The following is a 26,546-nucleotide window of genomic DNA, read 5'->3' as shown; positions in this document are numbered from 1 at the left end:
ACTAGGAGGCATGTAAGGAAGCCATTAATAGGAAGAAAAACGAATCCAGAATGGCGCCAGAGTCCTGAGGAGGAAGAAGGGAAAAGAGAGATGAGGGCAGAGAAGTCAGGCATGGTGAGATTCTTAGAGTCCATTCCAAGGGCTATTGAGAGTAACTGTGGGTTTTCAGCAGGAAGGGGCATGGCCTGACCTCACTGTGGGGGATGGCACAAAACATATTAGTTTGTGGCTTGTACTGCTTTGTTGGAGCGTTTCACACATCCATTCATTCACTCATTCATTCGACATGTATGGATTGAGAGGTGTCTCAGTAATGCACTGCTGCGTAACAAACAAACCCCAAATATAGTGGGTCAGCCTAGCAAAAATGTGTTGCTTTCTGTTATTCTGTAGCTTGGCTGTGAAGTTCTGCTGACCTCACAAGGGTTATTCAAGGTGCTGCAATCAGCTAGTGAGTTGGCGGGGCTAGGGGCTCTGGGACGACTTGGAGGACAGGACCTCTCTCTGTGTGTGCTCTTTCTTCATTACGTTCCTGAGCATCTGAGGCCTCTTGGTGCCCAGGCTCACTTTCACCACGTTCCATTAGTCAAGACAAGCCACAAAACTGCTCCAAGGGGGGTAGAGAAACAAACTTCACTTCCTGATGAGAAGAGCTGCAAAACTGCGCTACACCTATGGAATTTATGGCCATGAAGCATTCTACCTGGCTCTGGACCAGGCCCTGGGGAGAATGCTGACCCTTTGCGGCCTATACCCTAGTCTGACAACATGTAAGTCGGTAAGTGCAAAAGTCCAGAAAGTGTTGTAAAAACACATTAAATTGGGGGGGGGCGGTCCTGTATACCCAGCGGTCAGGGAGAGCCTCCTGAGATGTTTGAGCTGAGACCAGAGCATTTGAGCATGCCTGCCTGGGAAGTTGCTGGGGTTTTCAAGAAAGACACTGTCCTTGCAGGAACCCTGCTCAGCATCAAGGCTCCCTGGGAGGGATGCAGGGGGTGTGAAAAGAAGGGCTCCAGGGGGCATCACCAACGGTGTTGTGACATCACTGGCGGTGGGATAGAAGGCAAGGGGCCCTGCGGCCAGACTTTTGTCTCCTTACACTCACTTGAAGACTGTGGGACACTGCTGATCCCTGGTTTCTTCCTGTCAGACGCCCCTAACACCCCTGCCCCGTGCACACCACCGAGGAGAACCACAGATTTATGAACGTGGACGGACACACTCCGAAGGGAGGTGCACGGAGACGGCACGAAACGCACAGTTCACTGAACTGGATGGCCGGGCCTGGGCTCCACGGCTGCGACGGGCGGGGGGGGGGGAAGGTGTGAGCCCCGCCAACAGGCACCGCGAGACCCTGTGTCTAAGAGCGTCCATGAATACCCCTTCTCCTCCGGCCTTCTATTCACCTCCTCTTTCCCTCCACCCGTTCCTTTCCCTTCCTCTCTCCTTCTCCCTCCGTGTTTTCCTGCCGTTCTCTCACACTTCTCCCCCACCCCACTTCCTCTTCCATTTCATTCCTCTTTCCTTCTCCCAACGCCCCCTCCTCCCCGTATTTTCTCTCCTTGTCCTCACCTCCTTTCCCCTCTTTTCCTCTCCTGAGCTCTCCTCTTCCCACCTCCTCTCTCCCCTCAGCCCTTCACCTCCATTCGCCCCCTTCCCCACCTGTCCTCCCTCTCCCCCTTCTCCTGTCCTGCTCATCCCCTCCAGCCTTTTTACACCTCCACTCGCCTACCCCACCTTCTTTTTCCCACTCCTCTCTCTTTCGCCCCGCCCCTCCTTGCCCATCGGCCCCACCCCCAGCCGCAGGCCCCGCCCCGCAGGAGGTCACGGGGTCGACAGACGCGCGGCGGCCGTAGCGGCCCCGCCAGTCACGTGGTCACGTGACGCGCTCCAACATGGCGGCGCCGTGGGGCCGCGGCGTAGCTTCCTGACGGGGCGGCGCGGACGGACGCGGCCGGTGCTGGCCGGGACGCCGGGCCCGCAGCCTCTCTCGCCCGCTTGCTCGCGCCGCCCGCCCGCGGGGCTGCCAGCCCCCGCCGGGCCGGGGCCATGCAGGAGAGCCAGACCAAGAGCATGTTCGTGTCCCGGGCCCTGGAGAAGATCCTAGCCGACAAGGAGGTGAAGCGGCCCCAGCACTCCCAGCTGCGCAGGGCCTGCCAGGTGGCGCTCGGTGGGTGAGCCGCTCCGGCCCGGCCCCGCGCCGGCCTCCCCACGCCGGCCGTTACCCCGCCCGGCCTCCTGGCCTCCACCTCCCCTGACCTCGAATCCCACCTTCCTGGCCCTCTTATGATACCCGGGGGAAACAGATGCCCTGGCAGCTCGGGACTGGCCCAAGGTCACCTAGCAAGTTAGTGACAAGCTGGTACTAGCCCTCCAGCTTCCCAGCCCAGGGCTCTTGCCACGACTCCTTGCCGTCCTGTTTCCTGGTTCCTCCCCCTCACCACCCTCAGAAGCAGAAGCCCTTGCCCCAAGTTTTTTCTTTACTTGCTATCTTCTAGTTAGGGTTCCCCACGTGAGCAGAGCAGGTGGGAAAAGCTGCTCAACTGGTTTAGGGAAACCCCTGAGGCTTGCTTTCGAAGTCCCGGATTGGAGAATGTTTTCTTTTCATTTGGGGCTCTCCCATAATTCCGTCATATTCTACACTTCCTAGATAGGTGCAAGAGATCTCCTTATTGCGGGCAGTTCACTAAAATAGAGGGTCTGTGAGGGCAAAGAGACCTGTCTGTTTAATACACTGCTGGAGCCCCTGCACCTGCAGTAGTGCCGGGCACGTGGTAGGTGTTGATTGAATGGACCCACAGATTGCGGAAAGAGGATGAGAACTCTAACTCATAGCTAGTTAAACCCTTAGTAATTGATTACAACATCAACATGCTGTCTTTTAGTTTTGATCATTGAAATATTTATCAAATGTCCACTGTCTGCTAGGTTCCGTGATGGGCACTGAGGGTACAGTAGGGAACAAGACAGACAAGGTATTTACTCTTGTGGCGATTATACTCTAAAAGGAGAAGCAACAACCAAAAAATAATGAGACTTTTTGAATACTGATAAATACTTCTGTGAAAGTCAAACAGCAAGATGTGATAAAGAGGGCCTGATGACTGCTTTTGATAGGTTGTCAAGAAAGTAATTCTTTCTGAGGAGGTGACATTTGAGCTGAGTCCTGAAAGGCAAGAAGTACCCACCATGTGGAGTTTCTGGAGAAGAGAGTTCTGCACAGTTAGGATCAATACATTTGCCCAGGGCTAGCTTCAAGCTAATTCACCCCCCCCCCTTCCCATGCCTTTGGTTTGGAATCTATAAAAAGACTTGTTTTTTCCTAACAAATTGACTGAGTAAATGGAAAATTTGATTTTTCTGTCAGAGAGTTGCCATCACTTTTCTCACTACATTTGTTATGAGGTATAGTGCTGGAATTCTTTTCTTGAGGCCTAGGGACGAGCTCGTGAACTCTGCATTTCTTGGGGGGGAAGGTCCATGGCTTTCATCTGGTTCTCAGAAGGGTCTGAGGCTCCCTCAAGGGTCAAGAACTATTGATGGAGAGGTGGTTGTTGCTTAGATAATCTGGAAACAGATGTTAGTCCTGTGAAATCCAGGATCAATTGGAGGAATTTACTAAGATTTGGATTTGTAAATCTTTTCTGTTCAGAAAATCAAGGCTAACTGTTGGATATTGTTTTATCAGGAATGCAGGATAAGCACTACAAAGCAGTTTGTTACACAAGAACCCAATACTTATAACTCCATTTTCAAATCTGCCTGGATTCTCGCCTCTCCATACTACTTTAAGAGTATTGTTGCAGAAATTTAAAAATAGTAATCTGACAGAGATGTTTTCATTCCTCCTTCAGAAGACCTGACATAAGATTTTCATCAAACTGTGTATCCCATTGTTGGAACCTACTTATAAAATTGTCTTATGGGTCATAAAGGGTCAAAACACTGAGAGCTTGTTAGATACTTTTGCATCATATCTTTGTTCAGAGGTTCGGGTTTTTCCAACCCAAACTGTGGAATGCATGTTCAATGTTTTAGTAGTGAATTGTAAGAAAGAACTGATATATGGGGCACCTGGTTGGTTAAGTGGCTGCCTTCAGCTCAGGTCCTGGGATTGAGCCCTGTGTCAGGATCCCTGCTCAGCGGGGGAGTCTGCTTCTCCCTCTCCCTCTGACTGCCTCTCCCTGCTCATGCTACTGTCTCTCAAATAAATAAATAAATAAATAAAATCTTAAACAAAGAGCTGATAAAAAGTAATTTGGCTATAGGTTAAATGAGTAACCAAAAGACAGGGTGTGTTATCATTGCCATCAAACTGGCTAATAGGAACTATTTCAAGGGAACCTATGCACAGCGTTAGCTAAACTGGCCGTCTTTTTCAAGAGAGTAATTGTGTCATTGCTGTTAAATAGAAATGGCTATTATTTATAAGCAATAGAAAACCTACAGCAAAGTACACGGGGATAGTTCATTCTGTATCCCTTGTGCCCAGAATAGATGGAACAAGCTTAAGTATGAGCTTGTGTATAGGAAGTGTTGCAGTTCGGCTGGCGTTTTAGAGATTACCACGTGCAGATTGTCGTGCATTTTGATAAGAGGAACCGTAAATGACCGCTCAAAGTTGAAATGCTTAGATGATAGAGAGCACTTAGAGGAAGCAGCTGTGATACTGTGGGACGGGATCAGGGATACAGGGACTGCATAGTAAGTACAGAGGTTAGGAGTGTGTTCTCTGGACTCGAGACTGCCTGAGTTCAAATCACTTTGCATTCCACTTCTTATCTTTGTGGTCTTGGATGGGTATTAATACCTTCCTCATTGACTTATTGTAAAGGTGAAGTTAGTTGACATTTCTAAGGAACTTGGCATGTAGTCAGTCGCTGCTCTGTAAAGCCTTGCTGTTGTTTTTTATTATTAGTTTAAGCTGCGACACGTCACAGAAACTGAGCACTCCGGCTTGATGTTCTTCACCTGCATGGGTTCCTCAGTTAGGAATGACTTATTGCTCTATGTGGTTTGTAGATGCAATAAATAAGAATGTAATTACACGACTAGGAGGCTCTGTTTATTGGAACGTTAACTTGCTAAGTTCAATGAAAACAGGGCTTGTAAAAACATTGGTGATTGGGATGGACAGGTTTGGAGTAATCTCAGTAGTTTATCTGCACTAAATGCCAAATGCGCAGATACAGAATGCCCAGTTAGGAGACTGTGTCCTTCCAACCTTTATCTGGAGATATCAAAATAACCTGTAAAAGGATTCATCACCCAGCGATATTGTTGCTCTTTACCTTGTTAACGAAGCTTTGATGTATATTAATAATCTTGAACCTTTTGGCCCTCCATCGGGGCACAGAAAACCTGTGAAAAGCACTAAAACCTCCCTTCATAACTGTCTTCAGGGCTGTTTTCTCTCATGATCCCTCTTTAAATGATAGTACTGTTCTTAAACTCTCTGGAGTTTGGAGACTTGACAAGATAATCTAAAGGTTTTTAAGTTGAGTATGGAAAAATCTGTCCGGAAATCTGGAAAGCGTTAGAACTGAATTGTTCTAACGGTATTCTTTTCATGTATATTTGATAAGAGATCCAATATCATACTTAATAACTTAATCGGCACGGATTGCTAAGCAAGGGCTGAGTGTTCTATAATGAGTAGGTGTCATTCTTAGTCATTATCAAGCAAATATAAAAATGGTAAACATAATTTATGTTTTCATATGAAACAGGGTGATTTAAAAAAAAATAGATTTTCTTCAAGCAGTTTTAGGTTCACAGCAGAGTTGCACAGAAGGTACAGAGAATTCCCATGTGCCCCTGCCCCCACACATGCACAGACTGTCCCATTCCTGGCATCCCTCACCGGAGTGGAACACTTATTACCATGATGAAGCTACCCTGACACATCATTTATTAACCAATCGAGTCAGTTTTTAAAATCACATGTTATATAATAACTATTGCTCTCTACCATGTACTAAGCTTTTCTATGTTCCAGGCACAATGCCATGTGCTTTACATGCAGTTTAGTTCTTACTATTATTATCCTCATTGAGGCCCAGAGAAGCTGGCCAGCATTACTCAGCCAGTAAGCCACGGATCCAGGACGGAACCCTGGCGGTCCGGCTCCAGAGCCAGATCTTAAGACCTTAACCATTTACTGTCACGCTGTGCTGCTTCTCCAAATGAAAGTGTATACGGCATACTCGACGGAGTCTTTAAACAGTTGCACTGTAGGAAGGTTTTGAAGTTTCATTAAGTAAAACGTTTGATAAGAAGTGAGACCATATTTTCTGTAGTTGAATTTTGGGGTGTATTTGAAGACTCTAGTCAAGAAGATGACAGCTTTTTTTCCTGCATCTTTTTGCTGCATATGTCTTTGGTTTACTTTAACTTAGGGACTAATGGAAAGAAATAAATGAAGGTAAAAAGCTTATGTCCTCCCCCCCCAAAAAAAATAAAAAAATAAAAATAAAAAGCTTAAGTCCCATAAGCTTCATTTCAGTTATGAAGTGTTGTGATTTAGGACAACTCTCTTCATCCGCAATAAACTGCCTTTGATTAATTCTAAAACCGGAAACTGCCCCGGTTTCCTGTGATATTGTATTGGTGTCTGTCTTTGGGTGCCGCAGGCAAAGGGGGACCAAGGCTCAGAAGACATCTTGCCCACATCTGCACAGCCAGGTGGGAAAGAGCTCTAACACATGCTCTGTCCTGAGATAGAAATCGTAAAATCCAGTTTTAGTTTGCTTTTCTGTCTCCTACATGGGATTCAGAGGCATGGGGGTCCTCAGTGATGCTAGCTGGAGCTCTTGAGGTGATGCAGTGAAGGTACAAACCAGCATGGAGTGGTTGAAGCCTGCGTGGGAGGTGGGGAAACAGAGCACAGACAGCTGTTTCCCAGAGTTTGGCCATGGTGTGAAGGGGAGGCTGGTGATGTGGATCCTAGGAGGTTTTTTCCCTCCTTCTTTTAAAGTAGAAAAAACTTGAACTAGTTTAAATGTCACTAGGAAGGAACCAGTTGAGAGAGTACATTCATAAGTCTTAGTTGTGTATTAATGTGCAAAAAAATTTAACATTTATACGTCCATATGATAAAAAGTAAATCACTTTGTCCTCCATATGATGATGATTTTTTTTCTCTAATGTGTTCAAAATAATTATTCTCACCATTAGGAAGAACCTAAGTGCAAAATTTGAAAAATATTTTTAAAAATCCCTAAATTGGGGTGCCTGGGTGGCTCAGTTGGTTGAGCGACTGCCTTCTTTCGGCTCAGGTCATGATCCCAGACTTCTAGGATCGAGTCCTGCATCGGGCTCCCAGCTCCTTGCGGAGTCTGCTTCTCCCTCTGACCTTCTCCTCTCTCATGCTCTCTCTCACTCATTCTCTCTCAAATAAATAAATAAAATCTTCAAAAAAAAATAAAAATAAAAATCCCTAAATTGTCATGGCAAGTAAAGTAAGCCTTCTGTTGAAATACAGAATAGCCTTTAATTTTAGCAAATTCTGGCATCTTGATTAGACATTTTGTTTACACATGCTCCAGATTAAGGTTTTGAGAAATACCAGGACTCAGGACCTTGACAGATTCGTTTTTGTTGGAAAGCTTTATGACGATTCTTTAGGAGGGGGTCATCTGCCTAGAAGCAGCATCTATCTAAAAGTTGGATTTTGATCACTGAAAAGTATTTATTTATTGGTTTGGCAGAAAAATCACTGAGAGCTGAATTGGAAACTTTGCTTCTTGGGTAGCCCTGTGATCCTGGGATGGCAAGTTAGCTTCTTTGAGCCCCGGTTTCCTGAAATGATAAAAGTGGTAATACTGATGTCCAGGATTATGGTGAAGGGTGCAGTCAAGTCACTGATACCCGGAGCCTGACAGCTGACCTGCTAAAATCCAGAGGCACCGGCGTTATCATAGTTAGAGGAGAAGGACCTGAATGCTTGCTCCTCTCTGCCTCCTGTATAAGTTGGTTTATGGACATTTTTGCTAGTCTCTGACATTTCGACACCCGTGAAGCAAGCAGTTGAATGAATTTAAAGCTCTGTCCTGTACTTGTAAATCTCAGGGGAGACTCTGTAAGCAGTGCTGGGGAAAACAGTAAGACCATTCTTTATGGAAAAGAGCGGACTTGTGAAAACGTGTACTTAATCAGCAAGTACATGGAGTCTCCTGTATAAATAGCTCAGAACTGTATTTAGTTCTCACCAATTTCACCAGGCTTCAGGGACCGGCCAGGAAAACACTTGACTGTCTTTCCAGCAAGGTTATCTTAGAAAACCTTGACTCCTTCCTGGAGTCTTCCTATAAGAAGCTTCTTTCAGTTTACTGTCTTGGTTGTAAATAAACCATTTAGCTTTTTTATTAGGTATTTTTTTAAGTTTTATAGATTTGTGGGGAGAATGGCCTTCTTGTGCTGTTAAATTCTTAAATTTTTCCTTGGTCCCAGGGAGCGGTCAGTGCATATTTGTTATTTATATGGTCCTTTTGTTTGCTGACTAAACAAGGGTGACTTTCACTGAGAAGATATTTATTTGGGTGTCACATTTGGTGTCATGCTATAAGGGAAACAAACAAGGACCCTGTTCTCATGCAGTTTGCCCTTAATGGGGAAGAAGCGTATTATTCAAATGATCCCATCCTCTGGAGCATACTAACAACCTAAAAAGTCCTGTGAAGGAGAGAAACCTGGGCCTACAGGGGAGTGAACAAAAGAGTAGGGAAATTTCTTTGAGGAAGTCTTGAGATCTGAATGATAAATAAGAATTAAACAGGTTGGGGTAAGTGGCATTTTGGCAGCATGTGGGAACAGCATGTACAAAGGCCCTGTGGCAGGGAGGCGTGTAACTGTTAAGGAAACTAAAATGTCAATTGACAGTTATCTCAGAATAGAAAAGAGTGATTAAAAAAACAACAATGGGGGACACCTGGGTGGCTCAGTTGGTTGGGCGGCTGCCTTCGGCTCAGGTCATGATCCCCGCGTCCTGCGATCGAGTCCCACATTGGGCTCCTTGCTCAGCAGGGAGCCTGCTTCTCCCTCTGCCTCTGCCTGCCACTCTGTCTGCCTGTGCTCACTCTCTCTGACAAATAAATAAATAAACAAACAACAACAATGGGGCGCCTGGGTGGCTCAGTGGGTTGGGCCTCTGCCTCCAGCTCAAGTCATGATCTCAGGGTCCTGGGATGGAGTCCGCATGGGGCTCTCTGCCTACTTGTGAGTTCTCTCTCTCTCTGTCAAATAAATTTTTAGAAAATTTTTTTTTTTTTTTAAAACAAGAACAAATGAGAGAAACTGAAAGAGTCCACTTTGTGATTGGAGCATGGTAAATGAGAGGGGAGTGTGTTTGAGAATAAGGTCGGAGGAGTAGCCAGGGCCCATCCCACCATGCAGGACCCCAAGGTTGTCTTGGTGAGGCGTTTCATTTTCAGATCAAAAGCAGCAAGACAGCACTGAAGAGTTCTGAACAGGGGAGAAGGTGACAGGATAGTCAGGTTTGTATTTTGGAAAGATCACTTGGGCCACTGTTTTGAGAATATTTTAGAGAGAGACCAGAGGGATGGCCCAGGGACAAAGAGGAGGTAGTTACCATCTTCCAGGTGAGAGATGTTAGTGCCTGGATTTGAGTGGTGATGACGGAAGCCAGACAGTGAATGCATTCCCCACCCCGTCAGAAGGTAAAACTGACAAAACCTGTTGATGGGCTGGATAAGAACATTAGATAAGGAAGAGGATTGGTACTCACCAGCTAGATGGATGGTGGGGCTGTTCTGTAAGGTGGGAGTGTGGGGAGACCATCTGGGGAGAGGTGGGGCAGGAGGTTGATCTGAGTTGGGACTTGATGTGTTGAGGTGCCCCTGCCTTTGAGCATCCGGTCGGACAGGTGGCGTCATCAATGGCTGGAGGTACGACTGATGTTTACGAGGCAGGCCTGGGCTGGAAGTCATGATTTGGGAATGAAGAGAGCCTCGGTGGGAACTGAGGATCAGGTGGCATAGGGAGAGAGTGGGCAGAGAAGGAGAGGCAGAGGAGGTCTGCCTGGGCCGCAGGAGCCACTGCCTGCCTGGCTGGGCAGAGGAGGCGGAGTCTGCAAGGGCAGTTGGAGACTTGGGGCAAGAAACAGAGGCCCCGGGCAAATGTGTGGGTATGGTGGCAGAAGTAGAGAACATTTCAAGGCGGGAGAGGCCAGTGAGGTCAAATGCTGCAGGGAGGTCAGATTAGATGGAGAGTAGCAAAATGCCAATCCGATTGAGAGACATGGGGGTCATTTGTGACCTTAACTTGAGCTGCTTTGGGGGTGTGGTGAAGGTGAAAACCAGACCGGAGTGGGCTGAGGCCTGTGTGGGAGGTGAGGGACTAGGCAGTGAGTGTGGACTGCTCTTTGCTGAAGTTTGGCTCTAGTGTAAAGGGGAGGAAGAGAGTGGATCTTGGAAAGGTTTTTTTTTATCTTATCTTTTCTTTCTTTAGAGGCTGAAACTTGGGAAGGGAGCCAGTTAAGTGAGAGGTTAAATAATGCAGGAAAGAGAAAGGACAGTTCATTCATTCAACAAATATTGAGTATCTACTCTCTGCCTAGGAATTCCTAGGTGATGGAAATTCTGCAGTGAACAGAACAGACAAAAGTCTCTGTTGTCATAGTCTCTGTTTCCTGGGGAAGACAGATAACAAATGAACAAATAATATGTCAAGGGCAGTAAATATTGTGAAGAGAGATTGGAAAAATAAATCAGAGTGAAGTGAAAAAGTAAAGCATGTGAGGAGATACAGAATTCTGGGGGCCCGGTAGAGATGGCAGTTTTAGGTGGTGAGGGAAGGTGACATTTGAACGGTGAACTGAAGGAAGAAAGGGAGGGAGGGGAGCCATGCGGCTATCTGGGGGGAGGGAGGGCATTCCAGGCAGCAGGAATAGGGATTGCAAAGTCCCTGAAACTCGAACATGCAACAAGCAGGCTGGGGGGCAGGGTGGTGGAAGGTGAGATCAGAGGGAAGGCCGGGGGCCAGATCTTACAGAGGCTTGGAGCCCAAGGTCAAGATTTTGGATTTTACTCAGTGTGAGATGGGAAGCCAGTGGAAAGTTTTGAGGAAAGGAGCAGGTGTAATCTGATTTATATTATAAGGGTTACGGATAATCTGTTTTGAGCAGATGTGATCTCATTTACATTGGAAGTAAGTCCCTCTGGCTGCTGTGTGAAGAAAGAGGTGGGGTGGGAGGTAGGTGAGAGCTGGAGTAGCGTGGATGGTCGGTAGTGCTGGTGGCCCAGCACGGTGAAAAGTGATCAGATTCTAGATGGAACGGAGAGCATGAAGTTCCCAAGACGCAGGGATGGAGACTGCAGAAGTGGAGGGATTGGACCCTGTCTTCTGGCAGGAGAGAGGGGAGGCTGGTACAGAAGGGGGTCAGTTTGTAGATTCTCTAGTGGTAAGTTGAGGAGGTCTCCTTGTGGCCGCTTCTAATCTGTAAATGAAATAGGAGATCACTCCATGGGTTGAGTAAAGAAGAGGGGGGATGGTTAGGAGGGGAGGTGGGGGATTTGAGGAGAGCAGAGAAACATGCAGTCGTCTGTGGAGGATAGAGGAGATGGGCTCACGGGGCATGATTTAGGGTTCCGTTTCAGATATTCATAATCACCGTGGTTGGTGATTATGGCTCTCTAGCCCTACCAACTTGCCCTGTTGTCAGAGGTCTGGTTGTTAGGTGGAGACAGGTCAAAAGGAGATGGTAGTATAATCTAAGTTTGGGATTTGGCCAGAAATTTAAGGTCAAAGTCATGGCTATTGATTGCCTGTCATTCTGGTAATGGTCATGCCAATGGAACCCACCCTGGAAACTGAAGACTGGGGAAAGCTGACGTGTTGGACTCGTCAAGATCTGACAGGCCAAAGAAAGGCCCTGCTGAGGTCAGTTGAGTAGGACATCTGGAAGGAAAGGAGATTGACAGTATGGAACAGGAAGGAGCTGGAAGTGCCACAGTTACACATAGGGACCAGGTTCCAAGTGTGACCAGCCACACCAGCCTGGCTTGGAGCAGGGGAGGAGGATGTTGGCAGGGAAGTTGAAGGAATTGAGGGCAGCGTTGGTTTGTATAGGAGGCAGGTGTGTAGCAGGTCGGATGTGTGGCGGAGAGTTGAAGGTTTGCAGGGACTTTGGGCAACTGGATCGGTGATGGGATATTGAGGTTGGTGAAGGTGGTTGTTGGACTCAGCTTGGGCGTGGAGCAGAGGTCAGTGCCAAGTCACAGTGAATGGGGGTCTGACACTAGGGTTCATAGATAGCAGCGATGCCCAGAAAGTACTTCCTAGGAAGATAGTGCTGCTTTTCAGTGGAAGCTGCCCCACCCCACCTGCTTTCCAGCCTGCTCATTTATGACTGCTGATTGCCCAGTTGGCTATTGGGAGAGCAGTACATATTAAAATGTGAAGTGATAAACCAGAGCAGGCGTGCCCTACCATATGCTCCCCTTCCTTCACCCATCCTCCTGCTCTGTCTCCTCACTGAGGGGTTCTGGAGTATTGCTCTGGAGCAGACAGCCTGGGTGTGAATCCTGACTCCGCAGTAGCACTTGGTGGCTATGATGGTGGGCAGGTGACTTCACATGTGTGTGCCTGGGGTCCTCAGCCATATTACAGTTACAGGACAAGAGCGCTCTGGCCTTCCTGGGTTGTGGTGAGGTTTGAGTGGGCACGTGCCCTTCATTTTCTTTTTCTCCTTTGCTCTGTTTGGTTCTGTCCATGGCACTAGAGATTTTGCACTATTTCTGGCTCCTTTTTTAAGAAAAGAGCAAGAGACCTCATTTGTTGGCCACCTGCTATAGGTCAGACCTTGCCTTAGCCAATGGTGAGTTCATGCCGGTGACCTTCCAGAACAGATTATTTGGAGCTCAGAGGCCAGCACAGACTCTAGTGAAAGCCTCCTTGCTTCAGATACAGTGAACATCTTAACTCTGACAGAGTAACCATGTCTGGAAGGAAACCTTATGTTGGAGTTTGAGCAGCAGCTCCCTTTTGGCGTGTCACAAGGTGACATGATCTTAATCACGGAGCATGGCCTTGATACTATGGATGTAGATTTCTGCAGGCTTGGCTGTCAGCCTTCTGGGCCCTTCCCACAACTTGGGGGCCTCCGCTAGAGGAAGCCGCAGCTACTTTCTTAGTGGATTCTTGTCCCAAGGAACCATGCCACAGAGCTCTCTTTAACAGACCCCACGTGTCACAGCCCTGGTGGTCCACGAGCAAAACACTCGATATCAATCATCCGGGTGTTTCTCACCCATTTTCTTATGCGTGTAGTGAGAAGACATTGGAAGGTTGGCCTGAAGGTTAGAAATTGCCACCTCTAGTGAGTCTGTCTAGTTCAGTGTTCACTTCCTAGCTTGGTCTAAAACAAGAGTTCTCCAAGAAAAGGAAATTTGTAATTACCAAACTGTGTTGCTGGGATAACTAATGCCATATCCAAACCACTGGTTCTCCACGGACTATGAAAAGGCTGCCCTTTTGGAGATATCTAAATACATTGCATACAGTGCAGACTTATTTCAGTGGCGCTTTGAGAATACGTTGAGCCCAGTGTGCAGGAGTACATCTGATGGAGGGGTGGGGAGGCTTCTCTCTGTCTCTGGATCGAGTGTTCTCTTGTTTCCAGGGCACAGAACCTTGTTCCCCTGGAAATGAGACCATCTCTTTGAGGTTGTGATTTGTGAATAATGACACTTCATTTCTATAACCTTTACTGGGTAGTTGTTATAACCTCCGTGGTAAAAAATTTTAAATTAATTCGTAAAAATTACATATGCTTTAGCACAACAGTATGAGTGCAGTCAGTATACTGAGCTGTACATTTAAAAAATGGTTAAGATGGTAGATTTTTAGGTGTTACCTAATTAAAATTAAAAATTTTAAATTAAGGGGCACCTGGGTGGCTCAGTCGGTTAAAGCCTCTGCCTTTGACTCAGGTCATGATCCCAGGGTCCTGAGATCAAGCCCTGTATCAGGCTCTCTGCTGAGTGGGGAGCCTGCTTCCCTTCCTTGCTCTCTTCCTGCGTGCCTCTCTGCCTACTTGTGATCTCTGTCTGTCAAATAAATAAAATCTTTTTAAACATTTTTTAATTAAATTAAGTTTAAAAATTTTTTTTAAATAAAAAAAAAACTTGTCTATAAAAATAACAAAGTATATATGCTTATCATGGAAAATGTGAAAAAAGAAAAAATAGTCATTTTCTTAACACAGATTTTTGTTCTGTTTGTTGCCAATCTTCTCTGTACATATTTTTATACAGTTGAAATGTTTTTCCATGACCATAATAGTGTGGTAGCTATCATTAACATATATTTTACAGAATGGGGAAATAGTTACAACATTGGACTATGGGGTCAAAATGCCTGGATTCAAATTCTGGTTCCCTACTTCCTGATATGTCACACGAGGCAAGTCACCTGACCTTTCTGTGCCATGGCTTCTCATCTAAATCAGTGATTCTCAGCTGGGGCAGTTTTGCCCCAGGAGACTATCGGCCATGTCTAGAGACATTTTTGGTTTTCCAGACTGCAGGAGGTTGCTTCTGGCACCCGGTTGGTAGAAGACAGGGATGTTGCTGAACATTCTACAGAGTACAGGACTGCCCCATGGGTCACCTGTTCCCTGGGGTCGCCATGTCAGTAGTGTCTCGTTTGAGAGGTCCTGCTCATTTTAACATGGAGGTAAATACCACCCACCTCATAGGATTGTTTGGAGGGTTAAGTAAATAAAAGTCTGTAAAGTACTTAGAGCAATACCTAGCACAGAGTAACCTCCATGTCCGTGTTAGCTATTATTACTGTCAATTTTTATCATTTCATATCAGCATTTCATTCTTTAAAAGCTCATAAACATTCTTTTTAATATTTTCTAAGTATCTTTCAGTAAAGTTTTCTTTCATATAAATGTTACATGCTCCTAACATGGCTTTCTTTCTTTCCCACCAGATGAAATTAAAGCAGAAATAGAAAAGCAGAGGTAAGTAAGCTCTTCTCCTTGCAGAAATATGGTATTAAGGGAGTAGGTAGTGGCCATGGGGACCCCTTTCTGTGCGTGTTCTCTCATATTTCATAGCTCCCAGGTGGCACACACTCTCCTAGCACGGTGCCAGCACAGTGTCAAACACTGGATGTGTTTGAACAGATGCTAGGTTAGTAGGTTACCAACCCAATAACTGCACATTTTCAGGAAAGGATAAAGTAGATCAAGTTCATGCTGCTGTAGCTTTTCTTGACAGGCGAGGCAAAACCCTTGGCCTGTATGTCCTGCTTCCTTGGGCAGGAACACAGCTTGCCCTGGAAGTGGCCGCTCCTCGTCTTCATAGTTAAAAAGCCAGTTGGTCGTGTTTCAGAACATGGCTGATGTCAGCATTCAGTCCAGGATGCTGTCGACATAGCTCGCTAATCAGAGACCTTGCTTCTGTCTGTGACACTTCGGTCATTTGTCCTAACACATGTGTTTCCGTTTTTAATGGTCTCACCCTGCAGATGCAGTTTAGGGGCACTGGGAAGTGGGATGGGAAGTTAGAGGTGTAGGAAAAGCAGATTTTTTGTTTTTTTTTTTCACTTCCCCTCTCTGGCCCTCTTCTGCTTTTTCCCTAGGCTTGGCGCTGCCGCACCACCAAAGGCAAACTTCATTGAAGCTGACAAGTATTTCCTTCCATTTGAGCTAGCTTGCCAGTCCAAGTCCCCACGGGTGGTCAGCACATCCCTCGACTGCTTGCAGGTACCGTATTGAAACTTGGTGGTGTAAAGAGGGTTTTCTCCAAGCCACTGGTGGTCCTTGCAGAGGATTGTGCTTCCAGGCTGATGGAGGAGGGAACGTGTTCTTTTTAGAAGTTTCATGAGGGAGGGAATGGTAAGGGGTCCGACCTCCTCAGCCAGAACAAGAATGTGTTCCCCTGGAAGTACTTTGTTGTACTCTCTTATGTATGTTTTTCTAACTGAAACCTTTAGAATTAGTTGGAAATGGGGGTACATGTGGGCATGTGCAATATTTCTATGCCACCTCTTTCTTGATGGTACTAAAGTTCAGAATATCAAATAGAGAAATAGATAAAATCACTATTCATCATTTGTGGTAATATTCTCTTGTGAATGTGGAATAAGCATATACTGAACCATTGTTCCCACAGGAAATACAGGATAAGGTTCCTGTGAGCCTCTGGCGTCAGCATGTTCATCAGCTGATCAATATATAAAGCAATACATAACTTTGTTCTTTGTGTGTTTCTGTTTAAAGACTCCTTCTTTACTATATCTTACTGATTCACTAACGTTACACGTACAGTCAGCAGCAGTGTAACACATGCCTGAACAAAGCTCGCCTAACGTGTAATTTCTCTGTAAAGGCACATCATTGCCTTCTTGCTCTTAGGGACAGTACACAGCACTTCAGCATGGTGCTTAGGGACCATTTTAAATGGCAAAAAAACCACCAAACAATGAAATGGACAAAAAAGCAAAGAATTTAAAAAAAAAAAAAAGTGGCAGGAAATAGGCCACAGGAAAGATACTGCTCCCAGTAGAAGAGCTGAAACCAGAAAATAGAGTGTCTCATTGTTTGACCTCGTCTGAGAACGTGTGCATCAAGTGATTGGATTTTTTTTCACTGCTCTGCGTGTATCCACACATGATTGCGAAAGTGCCGCAAGTATTGACTTGGCGCTTACAAATAAATTTTAGTTGAATGGGTACATTTGCAAATACAGGATCTGGGAATGATAAGGATCGACTATTTGAGAGCCACAGTGTCTTTGTGATAAGTTACCTTTGATTGATGAGGAAACGACTAGAGAAGTTAAGATGACTTGTCCAGTAATAATGCAGGTATGAAAGACAGAAACAGGGCTACAACTTGGGTTTCTTAATTCCTGGTCCAACATTCTTATATATTTTTTTAATATCTACTCCTGAGGTTTCTGGTTACCTCACTTTTATCCTTAACCTCAGCAGGAAACCTACACATGAATGGAAAAAGCTTGATAAATTAAAAAATTATCTCCAGAGGTCCAAAATTTACCAGTACTTTCTAGAACAGGCATAGTGAATAAGTTCTATATTATGTTTGCTCAGAAGCTGGGTTGAAAAGCTATCTGGGGACGTCTGGGTGGCTCAGTCCATTAGGCAACTTCCTTTGGCTCTGGTCATGATCCCGGGGTCCTGGGATCAAGTCCCGCATCAGGCTCCTTGATCCCTTGCTCGGCAGGAAGCCTGTTTCTCCCTGTGCCTCTGCCCTTCCCCCTGCTTGTGTGGCTTTATAAAAATGGATAAATAAAATCTTAAAAAAAAAGAAAAGAAAAGCTATCTGAAGTGTCATCTTTCTTGAGAAAGTACAGTGATCGATTGCTAATGTCTGCTGAGGCACAGGCTGCCAAGTGGCGGTGGGCATGCCACGTTTTTGGCAACTCCAGTCTAATATTTACTCTATTAATCTTGCTCCTTTGATATATCTGTACTTGAAAGTTGGTGACAGTTTCTTCACAGAAGCAGTTCTTCCAAATGAAAAGCTATTTTCTCATTCAATATAATTCTGTACAGATTGTCCTATGTGAAACATATAATGAGCCAAGAATTCTTAAATGGCAGGCCCAAGTCCTCCTTCCATCCTAAAATATTTGTTGCTGTGAAATTTTCTGAGGAAATTTGGCATAAGTTTAAATTTAGTTGTTTTCTTCTCATGTTACGGTCTAGTTCTGAAGCTGGGGCTGACAGTTAACATTACCGATGTACTAAGAACAGTGGCTGTTGAGTCCCTGGCCTGTGCTGGGCCCTGTGCTCAATGCTCTGTCCATAGCATCATGTTTAATCTTCCCAGCAACACTGACTTAACTCTCATCCTCATTTTGAAATTGAGAATTCCAAATAAAGAATAAAGTGACCAGCCCTACCAGGCTCCCCCTGCCCAGGAAGTGGTAGAATGGGGTGAATATCTAGAACTCTGCCAACGCTGTCTGAATTCTCAACCAGGGCTTGCTAAACTACATTTATAAGCCAAATCTGGCCTGCCACCTGCTTTTGTAAGTAAAGTTTTTTTGGAAACTAATGAGGCTAATATAACCGAATACCACAGACTAGGTGGCTTAAGCAAGAGATATTTATTTCCCTCAGTTCTGGAAGCTGGAGAGGGTAAGATCAGGGTGCTAGCTTATTCATTTCCTGGTAAGAGGCTCTTCCTGGTTTGTAGACGGTTGAGTGTTGTCAGCTGTGTCCTCACATTGCAGAGAGAACACACTAGATCTACCTTCTCTTCTTCTAGGGCACTGATTCCATCATGAAGACCCACCTTTGTGATCTTAACCTAAACCTAATCACCTCCCAAAGGCCCTGCCTCCTAATACCATCTCACTGGGAGCCAGGCTTCAACACAGGAACAGGGGGACACAAACACTTCAGTGCAGAGCAACAGCTATGCCCATTGTTTATTATCTCTGGCTGTTCTCCCTCTACTACGGCTGAGTTGAGTTATTGGAACAGAGACCAGAAAGCCTAAAAATTTGGTTCTTTACAGAAAAAGGGTTGCTGACCACTACTCTTAACTGCTACTCTGTGGTTCTGGCCCTTTGATTAAAAATGTGCTGTTGATATTTTATGTTCTATATTTTCCTGGAAATAGTGTTTTTGGAACTCTGGAACAGAAATATTGACATCCTGCTCTACTTCGGCCCACTGTCCTTATTCGAGCTATAAATATGACAGTGTCTTGAGGCCTACAACGTAAGATTAGCTCTTTTTTTTTTTTTTCCGGTTGGATTAGAAGTTCTCTGTGATATAGTAGGTATACTCAGATTTCTTTGGTCATTATACAAAATGCAAGCTGTGTCATCCTTTTTACGACATGAGAAAGTGACCCCAGCACTCCCTGGAATACTGAATGAAAATTTCATTTGCTCTTGGACGTTGTCCTTGCCAAGCCTGCTCGACTGGCTTTTCCTCGTGTGGGAGAGGTGACTTCTGTCTTGGAAATGGAAGGCCAGTGTCCAGGGGCAAAGGTTGGTTTGAGCAGAATGGAAGCCAGTGCGGGCACATCCACGTTCTACCCTGGCCATTTAAAGGCATCCTCCTCTGAGCTTGGGAGAGGGGATGGGGTGGCAGAGGGGCTATGGGTTTGGTTTGTCTGGAACACAGTTAGCTTAGAGTTCCCTCTTCCCACTGAGAGAAACCTTGAGAGTTCTCCTGCAGCTCACTTCTGCCAAAGGATAAAGATTCTCTTTATTCCTTCCTTTCAGCACCTGGTCTGCCACACGTTTCCCCCACCCCAAACCCACCCCCAGGGGAGGAGCATTAGCTTCGGTCTCGCCTTACTCAGTGCGTGGTCTCCAAGTACCCTGGGCGTATGTCAGTATCCAGATTTTTTCTGAGAATAGCCTTCTAATGTATTCGTATTTCTTCACTGGTAACATTATATACTTGTACTACTATTACATTACATATATTATAAACATACAAAAATAGAACTTTTAAAAAGATTAAAAAAAATAAGAATAGAATTGTAGTATTTTCTTTCTGTGTCCCAGTGAGGCCGTAGGAAACCATTGGTCTCAGCTGTCCTTTGTTCATTCCACAGGCATTATCTTTTAGTTCTTTTTTTTTTTTTAATTCATTTATTTTTTATTTTTTTTTCCAATTTATTTATTTTCAGAAAAACAGTATTCATTATTTTTTCACCACACCCAGTGCTCCATGCAAGCCGTGCCCTCTATGATACCCACCACCTGGTACCCCAACCTCCCACCCCCCACCGCCACTTCAAACCCCTCAGACTGTTTTTCAGAGTCCATAGTCTCTCATGGTTCACCTCCCCTTCCAATTTACCCAAATTCCCTACTCCTAACGCCCCTTGTCCTCCATGCTATTTGTTATGCTCCACAAATAAGTGAAACCATATGATAATTGACTCTCTCTGCTTAACTTATTTCACTCAGCATAATCTCTTCCAGTCCCGTCCATGTTGCTACAAAAGTTGGGTATTCATCCTTTCTGATGGAGGCATAATACTCCATAGTGTATATGGACCACATCTTCCTTATCCATTCATCTGTTGAAGGGCATCTTGGTTCTTTCCATAGGTTGGCGACTGTGGCCATTGCTGCTATAAACATTGGGGTACAGATGGCCCTTCTTTTCACAACATCTGTGTCTTTGGGGTAAATACCCAGGAGTGCAATTGCAGGGTCATAGGGAAGCTCTATTTTTAACTTCTTGAGGAATCTCCACACTGTTTTCCAAAGAGGCTGCACCAACTTGCATTCCCACCAACAGTGTAAGAGGGTTCCCCTTTCTCCACATCCTCTCCAACACATGTTGTTTCCTGTTTTGTTAATTTTGGCCATTCTAACTGGTGTAAGGTGATATCTCAATGTGGTTTTAATTTGATTCTCCCTAAGGGCTAATGATGATGAGCATTTTTTCATGTGTCTGATAGCCATTTGTATGTCTTGATTGGAGAAGTGTCTGTTCATATCTTCTGCCCATTTTTTGATGTGTTTGTCTGTTTCGTGTGGGTTGAGTTTGAGGAGTTCATTATAGATCCTGGATATTTCTAAAAAACTTTGGGGTTTTAAAGTACATTGTAAAATCCATTCATAATTGTATAAAAGTTGTATATGGCTACAATCTCTATTAAAAGTTTTTAGAACATCACAATAAGGCTGAAATCCTTTAGACCACTAGCCCCAAGCTCAGTTGCCTGTCAGGTCATCTGCTTTTTTCCTTTCTTGTTTGTTTGTTTTCTTGCCTGTGGGTGGTAGATTTTTATTTTATGAACTTGACAAATTTCCCTCATTTACTTGCATCTTTAGAATGTTGGATATGAGGAATTTCTCATTTTAATAATATTTTAGGTTGAACCACATGAAATTGTCATTCTCATGGAGTGAAAAACATATCATTCTCATGGAGTGAAAAACATATCAGGAACTTCATGTGACCCAACCTAATACAACTTCTTGTCCATAAAAGAGGAAAATAAGTCAAGGCAAAAGAGCACAGGCAGGTCCCAGATAGCTTAGCATTTATATATTGGCTTAACATGTCACTGAGACACCTGGGACAAGTTCTTTAACCTTTCCAGAGTCCAGAATCCTCATAGAATAACAATAGTGCCATTTGCCTCCATAGGCGATGACAAGGACCAAATATGATGAGGGTTCCGTGTTTTTCAGACACAAGTCAGTCATGTTTCACCCTCACAATTTCTCCCATATCTACACTCTTCATCATTATGTATTCAGTACTTTTCTTTAAAATAACTTTTTAGAAGTCTTTATCATTGGAGTGTAGTTGACATATAAGGGTATGTATGTTTCAGGTGTTCTGGAGCTTGCTTTTCGCTTTCCACAGCGTTTTTAAGATCTAGCTGTATGGCTGCGTGCATCCTTTTGACTGATACATGGTATGTTATGCCATCATTTTATTTAGCTCTTCTCCTGTAGAGGGGCATTGACAAATAGAGTAAAGCGAACATCCATGTGCAGGCAGCCTCCTTGGACATAAGGTCCGTGAGCCAGCTGCCTGGAGGCCTCCCTCCTCTGCCCTTTTCCCATCTCATCCCATCAACAAGGAATAAAGCAGGATTTTCTACCCTCTACCCATGTCATCCTCCCAGAGTCCAAGCCACCAGCGTCTCCCTCCTGGACAGATGCCGAGCCTCACTGGTCCCCTGCTCCTACTCCTGTGGCCCTCCAGGCAGTTCTCCATGCAGGAACTGAAGGGACCCTTTAGGAATGTACCACATCATGTTAATCCTTAAACCTGCCAGTAACTTTCCACCCCACTCACTGTGCAAAGCCCTTTCCTCAAGGGAGCTTGCCAAGCACACTGCTGGACCTCAGCTATGTTGCCGGGCTTTTTTCTGTACATTTACAAGAATACACGGTCATGTAGTTTTTATTTTCCAAAAATGAGATAATGCTGTGCATTATCACTACAACTTGTTTTTTTTATTTGTTTGTTTGTTTGTTTGTTTTTAAGAGTCTACAAATCAGACAGGGCCCTGTAGATCCCAGCCAGGACCTTTGGCTTTGGTCTGCCCCTGCCCTGGAGAATACAAACTCCAGGAGAAGAAGGACCGTCTTATTCCCTGTTGTACCTCCAGTGCCCAGGCCAATATCTGGCCCAAGGAGGGGTAAGAGGGCCAAATTAGAAATACCCAAGGATGCAGGAACTCGGCTTTCTTCTGGTCCTGTGTCACTGTGCAGACAAGGGAGTAAAGCCACTTTAAAACTCTGTCCCACTTGAAGGGGCAGGTGCTCTCAGCCTGTAGAAGAGAGAGACTCCTTCCAGTCCTTTCTCATATTTGAATTCAATAGTAGTTCATTTCCGTCCTTGCTTTGCAACATCGTTGCTGGGTTCTACGGGGCCTATTTTTCAACATTCACATTTTAGGAGTTCAGAAGCATCCCACTCATAATCTGGTGCTCCACACGGGCTTGTGCACCATTAGGGGTAAGGCATAAGCAATGTCAAAAACCAGAGTTCACTTACCAGGTGGCCAGCACTGCCTGCTTCAGAAGCCTGCACGTCCAGCAGCAGGGAGAGGGTTGAGGTAATTTAGGGCATCTTGAGCTGTTTTTCAGAAACACATTTTAGCACTGTCCCCACTGTCTGATCTTCCGCACCCCTGCTCCCATCCCCTGCCCCTTCTGGTGCCCTCTGGGGTTGGACTTGATTGGCAGAGGGTGCGCAGACCTCTCCTGCTCGTGCGGTCATCCGGTTCAGCAGGATCCGGTTCTAGCCTCAGCCACTCTCTCTTCACCCAGCTTGTTCTGCTTGCTGGATGGTGGTGCTTCCCGAGCTAATAATGATGGGGGGAAAGCTGTTGAGAAATGGAGTCGGGCCTCTGTGAAGCGGCAGGTCTTCCCAGCATCATGGTGGTGGCACCATAGATAACCTCAGGCCCATATGTCACTTTGTGCATGTAGAAGCAAGGAGATGACAAATTAGGAACCAAAGAGGATAAAGAACAGAGAACAGAACAGCATTTTTAAGAGTCTTTAAGTCAGTGGAAGCAGAGGATGCCTTCAAATTCACATGTCCTAGAGGGGGTTGTGTTAGAAGAGTAATTCTTTTATCTGGTCGACTCTCAAAATAACCTGGACAGCTTGGAGAAAAACACTGATGACCAGGCTGTCCCCCAGAAGTTCTGATTCACTGAGATCTGGGAGTCTGTGTTTGTCAGGGGCTCCCTCAGGTGACGCTGAGACGTGGCCAGGCTTGGAAATCATCCTGCCCCTAACCTTTGACTTCCTTTCCAGCTTTCAGATTCTCCATCCAGCTTTCAGATTCTCCACGGTGAAATCCAGGTCTGAAGTGAGATGGCACAGGCCTCGGAAAGGCAGCCCTTGTTCAAGCCAGTCAGTAGCCCTACCAAGAAGGCGTGGCCCAGGCAGCCTCCCACTTTTTCAGCCACTGGGTTGACACACGTTTGATAACATAGGTGCACAATTGAGTTTGCCCTCCAGCAAAATACATTATGGGTTGTTTCTTATGTATCTTTCCTTTTAAAAAGAAAAAAAAAACCATATGTATGGTTTTTAACAGCTCGTGATATAATTCCCATGCATACAGGTCACCCATTGGAAGTATACAAGGCAGTGATTTTTGTACATTGACGAACTTGTGCATTCATTCCCCACAGTCTAATTGTAGACCATCTTTACCACCTGAGAAAGAAACCCTGTGTTCATCAGCAGTCATTACCCTGTTCTCTCTAAACCACCACCTACTTCCTGTCTCCGTTATGTATAGCTTTTAGGCCATCAGTTTTTCACACTAGTGGTTGTGTACCTGTGACTGTTCTACACCTTGCCTGTTCCACTGGATAGGCTTTTGCCTGGGGCTCTTCTGCCGTGGGAGATGTGGGAGAGTGGGAGGGGGGTGAACACTGCAGCCATAGGGTGGCTGTGCCTGCCATGCCCCAGGGGAGCCGAGGGGTCTGTGGGAACCAGAAGTTAAGGCCAAGCTTACTACTGCCTGTCTTTTGTTGCCGTGGGCAGCCTCAGTCCTGGCCAGGCACAAACCTTTCATCTCTGTTCTTTCTGCATTTAGAAACTCATCGCATATGGGCACATCACTGGCAACGCCCCTGACAGTGGAGCCCCGGGGAAGCGGCTCATCGACAGGATCGTTGAAACCATATGCAACTGTTTTCAGGGCCCTCAGACCGATGAAGGAGTTCAGTTACAAATAATTAAGGTATTTCTGTTTGTTGGCCTGGTCTGGATTTTTAAATAAGAAAGCTAGTCTCCCTTGGAAATTTGGGTTTCTATTTACCATGTGTTAGTTGTCTCAGGTGGTCCTGAGCTGGAGCAGAAGAGTGTTAGCGTTGCTTAGATCTTTTGTTAAGTGTCAGAATTTATTAGCACAGACTGAGACAAGAAAAGTGGAACCAGGTGTGTTTCCAAAGTAAACAGTTGCCCTAATAACAATGTAAATTGCTTGGCAATTGAGTGGGTTTGAAATCCTCTGGGCTTTTCTCCTTGAAATCCTGGATTCCAGGTCTGCCATTTCTCAGTGGGTCTTGGATAATCTTACACCGATCTGCCCCTTGTCCTCTTGTCCTGCTCCCATCCCACCCCCCATTCCATTCCCCTGTTCCATTTCCAAGCCAGAAGTGGTTTGGCGTGTGACAGTACCGTCTTCTTGTCGGGAGAACAGGATCGGGAGCGCTGTAGCCAGCATTCCAGATCTGAAGTCCTGACTGTGCTAGCTTTGTGCAGGATGGCTCCCTGTTAGCCGCCGTTGAACCTCTCTTGAAAACCCTCCAGGGAACTGGGACACTGACTGCCTATCAAAACCTGTCTATTCAGTGATTAATATAGGTGAGACCAAGATAAAGTGGTTTCCCTTCTGAGAGAACTGTGTTTTTGCCTCTTAAAAAAGTATATTGATAGAAAGTCCTCTTCAACACAACTTGATTATGGCAAATAATTTGAATTTTATAGGATAATAATTATCTTTAAGCTCAGAGCAATAGGAAGTTTTGCTTTGCAGAGCCATCTTCTTACCATTTACAAAACCAAACCAAACAAAGCCAAACCCTTCAGAAAAGTTTGGCTGTGGGAGGATGGGAGGCAGGTGGACGTTTGTGAAGGTGAAGCTTGTGGATTTTTGTTTTAGGCTCTTCTGACAGCGGTGACATCCCCACACATTGAAATTCATGAGGGCACTATCCTGCAGACAGTCAGGACATGTTACAATATCTATTTGGCCAGCAAAAATCTCATCAATCAAACCACTGCCAAGGCTACCCTCACTCAGATGCTGAACGTCATTTTCACGCGCATGGAAAACCAAGTGGTGAGTGGTGGCGGTCATCAGCTGCTGGGGGCACGGCACGCCCAATGTGGGAACAGTTTCATTTTAAAGTGCATCCCTTCTTCCTCTGAATTCTGTTTTTGTTCTTGCTTTAAAAAGCAGGGAAAGAATCTAGCTTGGGTTTTGGAATCAGCATTCAGATTTTGCTTTGAGTTTGTCAAAAGAATTGATTTCCTTTTTAAAATGTTATCCTTCTGTTTAAAATGTTATCCTTCAGGCTGCCCAATTTTCTGGTCCTTCCCAAAATGCTGGGACCTATTTTTTTTTTTTTTTAAGATTTTATTATTTTTAAGTTATCTCTATACCCAATATGGGGCTCGAACCCACAACCCTGACATCAGGAGTCATAGGCTCCACCGCCTGAGCCAGCCAGGCACCCCAATGCTGGGAGCATTTAGACTGAATCCCTTTTTTGTTGCCTTGTAGTTGCAGGAGGCCAGAGAATTGGAAAGACCAATCCCGTCAAAACCCCAGTCCCCTGTGATCCAAGCTGCAACAGTGTCCCCAAAGTTCAGTCATCTGAAGCAGAGCCAGGCACAGAGCAAACCAACGACTCCCGAAAAGACAGATTTAACCAACGGCGAACATGCCAGCAGTGGTTCTGGAAAAGCGAGCTCAGAAAATGGAGATGCACCCAGAGAAAGAGGCGCATCACTATCAGGTACACCCTGGGCGCTGTTCTTCTCCCCCCGTGTGAGGGACCCATCTGTGGCTGAGGGGCGGTTCAAGGGGTAACAGCTTGTCTCTTTCTGGGCCTTCCCCTTCCCTGTTGCTCGTCATTTGAGGAGCACAGCCCCTAAAGCAGGATGTCTGCTGTCCCATGTCGGCTGGGTGCTTTTCTCTAACTAGTGTCTGGAATGCAGCAAGCTCCAGCTTCTTGATGCCCGGCTCCGTGCAGTGGCTTCGTATTGGGTTGTTTATCTCCCTGTAGTTAATTGGGTAGTTAGTCACTCAGTGTCTGTCTTCTCTGCCTCAAGGAGGTCAAGGGGACCCCCTCTGTCATATATACATGGGATCTCTGTTACCTTGCTCACGGCCTGGCAGCTAGTGGCCACTCACAGACATCTGTGAAAGGAGCAAGAAGGCGGGAAGGTGGGCGGACATACAGATGGACAGATTGCTTTGTTTTCTTCTCCGGTGACCTAGTACGTTGCGTGTTTTTGTTTGCTTTTTTAAATGAAGACCTCCCACACCTGATTGTAGTCTTAAAGTAAATGAAA

At 45.5% G+C, this 26,546-nt stretch overlaps 1 protein-coding gene across 2 annotated transcripts in view; it reads left to right on the top strand.

Moving 5' to 3' along the window:
• The first annotated feature begins 1,978 nt into the window (after window positions 1–1,978).
• ARFGEF2 (ADP ribosylation factor guanine nucleotide exchange factor 2) overlaps window positions 1,979–26,546 on the top strand; it is a 101,171-nt gene continuing 76,603 nt past the window's right edge. Inside the window, exons 1-6 of one of the 2 annotated variants that reach the window (XM_044262878.1) lie at window positions 1,979–2,170; window positions 14,959–14,989; window positions 15,613–15,736; window positions 24,058–24,204; window positions 25,129–25,308; window positions 25,753–25,987. In XM_044262878.1, the coding sequence (XP_044118813.1) occupies window positions 2,050–2,170; window positions 14,959–14,989; window positions 15,613–15,736; window positions 24,058–24,204; window positions 25,129–25,308; window positions 25,753–25,987 (838 nt within the window). In that variant the 5' untranslated portion in view covers window positions 1,979–2,049. The remainder of the gene's footprint in view (window positions 2,171–14,958; window positions 14,990–15,612; window positions 15,737–24,057; window positions 24,205–25,128; window positions 25,309–25,752; window positions 25,988–26,546) is intronic. The other variant, XM_044262879.1, reaches the window with a different exon arrangement.

This window comes from Neovison vison, chromosome 8, assembly GCF_020171115.1.
Source record: "Neovison vison isolate M4711 chromosome 8, ASM_NN_V1, whole genome shotgun sequence".
NCBI lineage: Eukaryota > Metazoa > Chordata > Mammalia > Carnivora > Mustelidae > Neogale > Neogale vison.
Note: the sequence above shows the minus strand (reverse complement) of the source record. Positions and strands in the feature narration are given on the sequence as shown.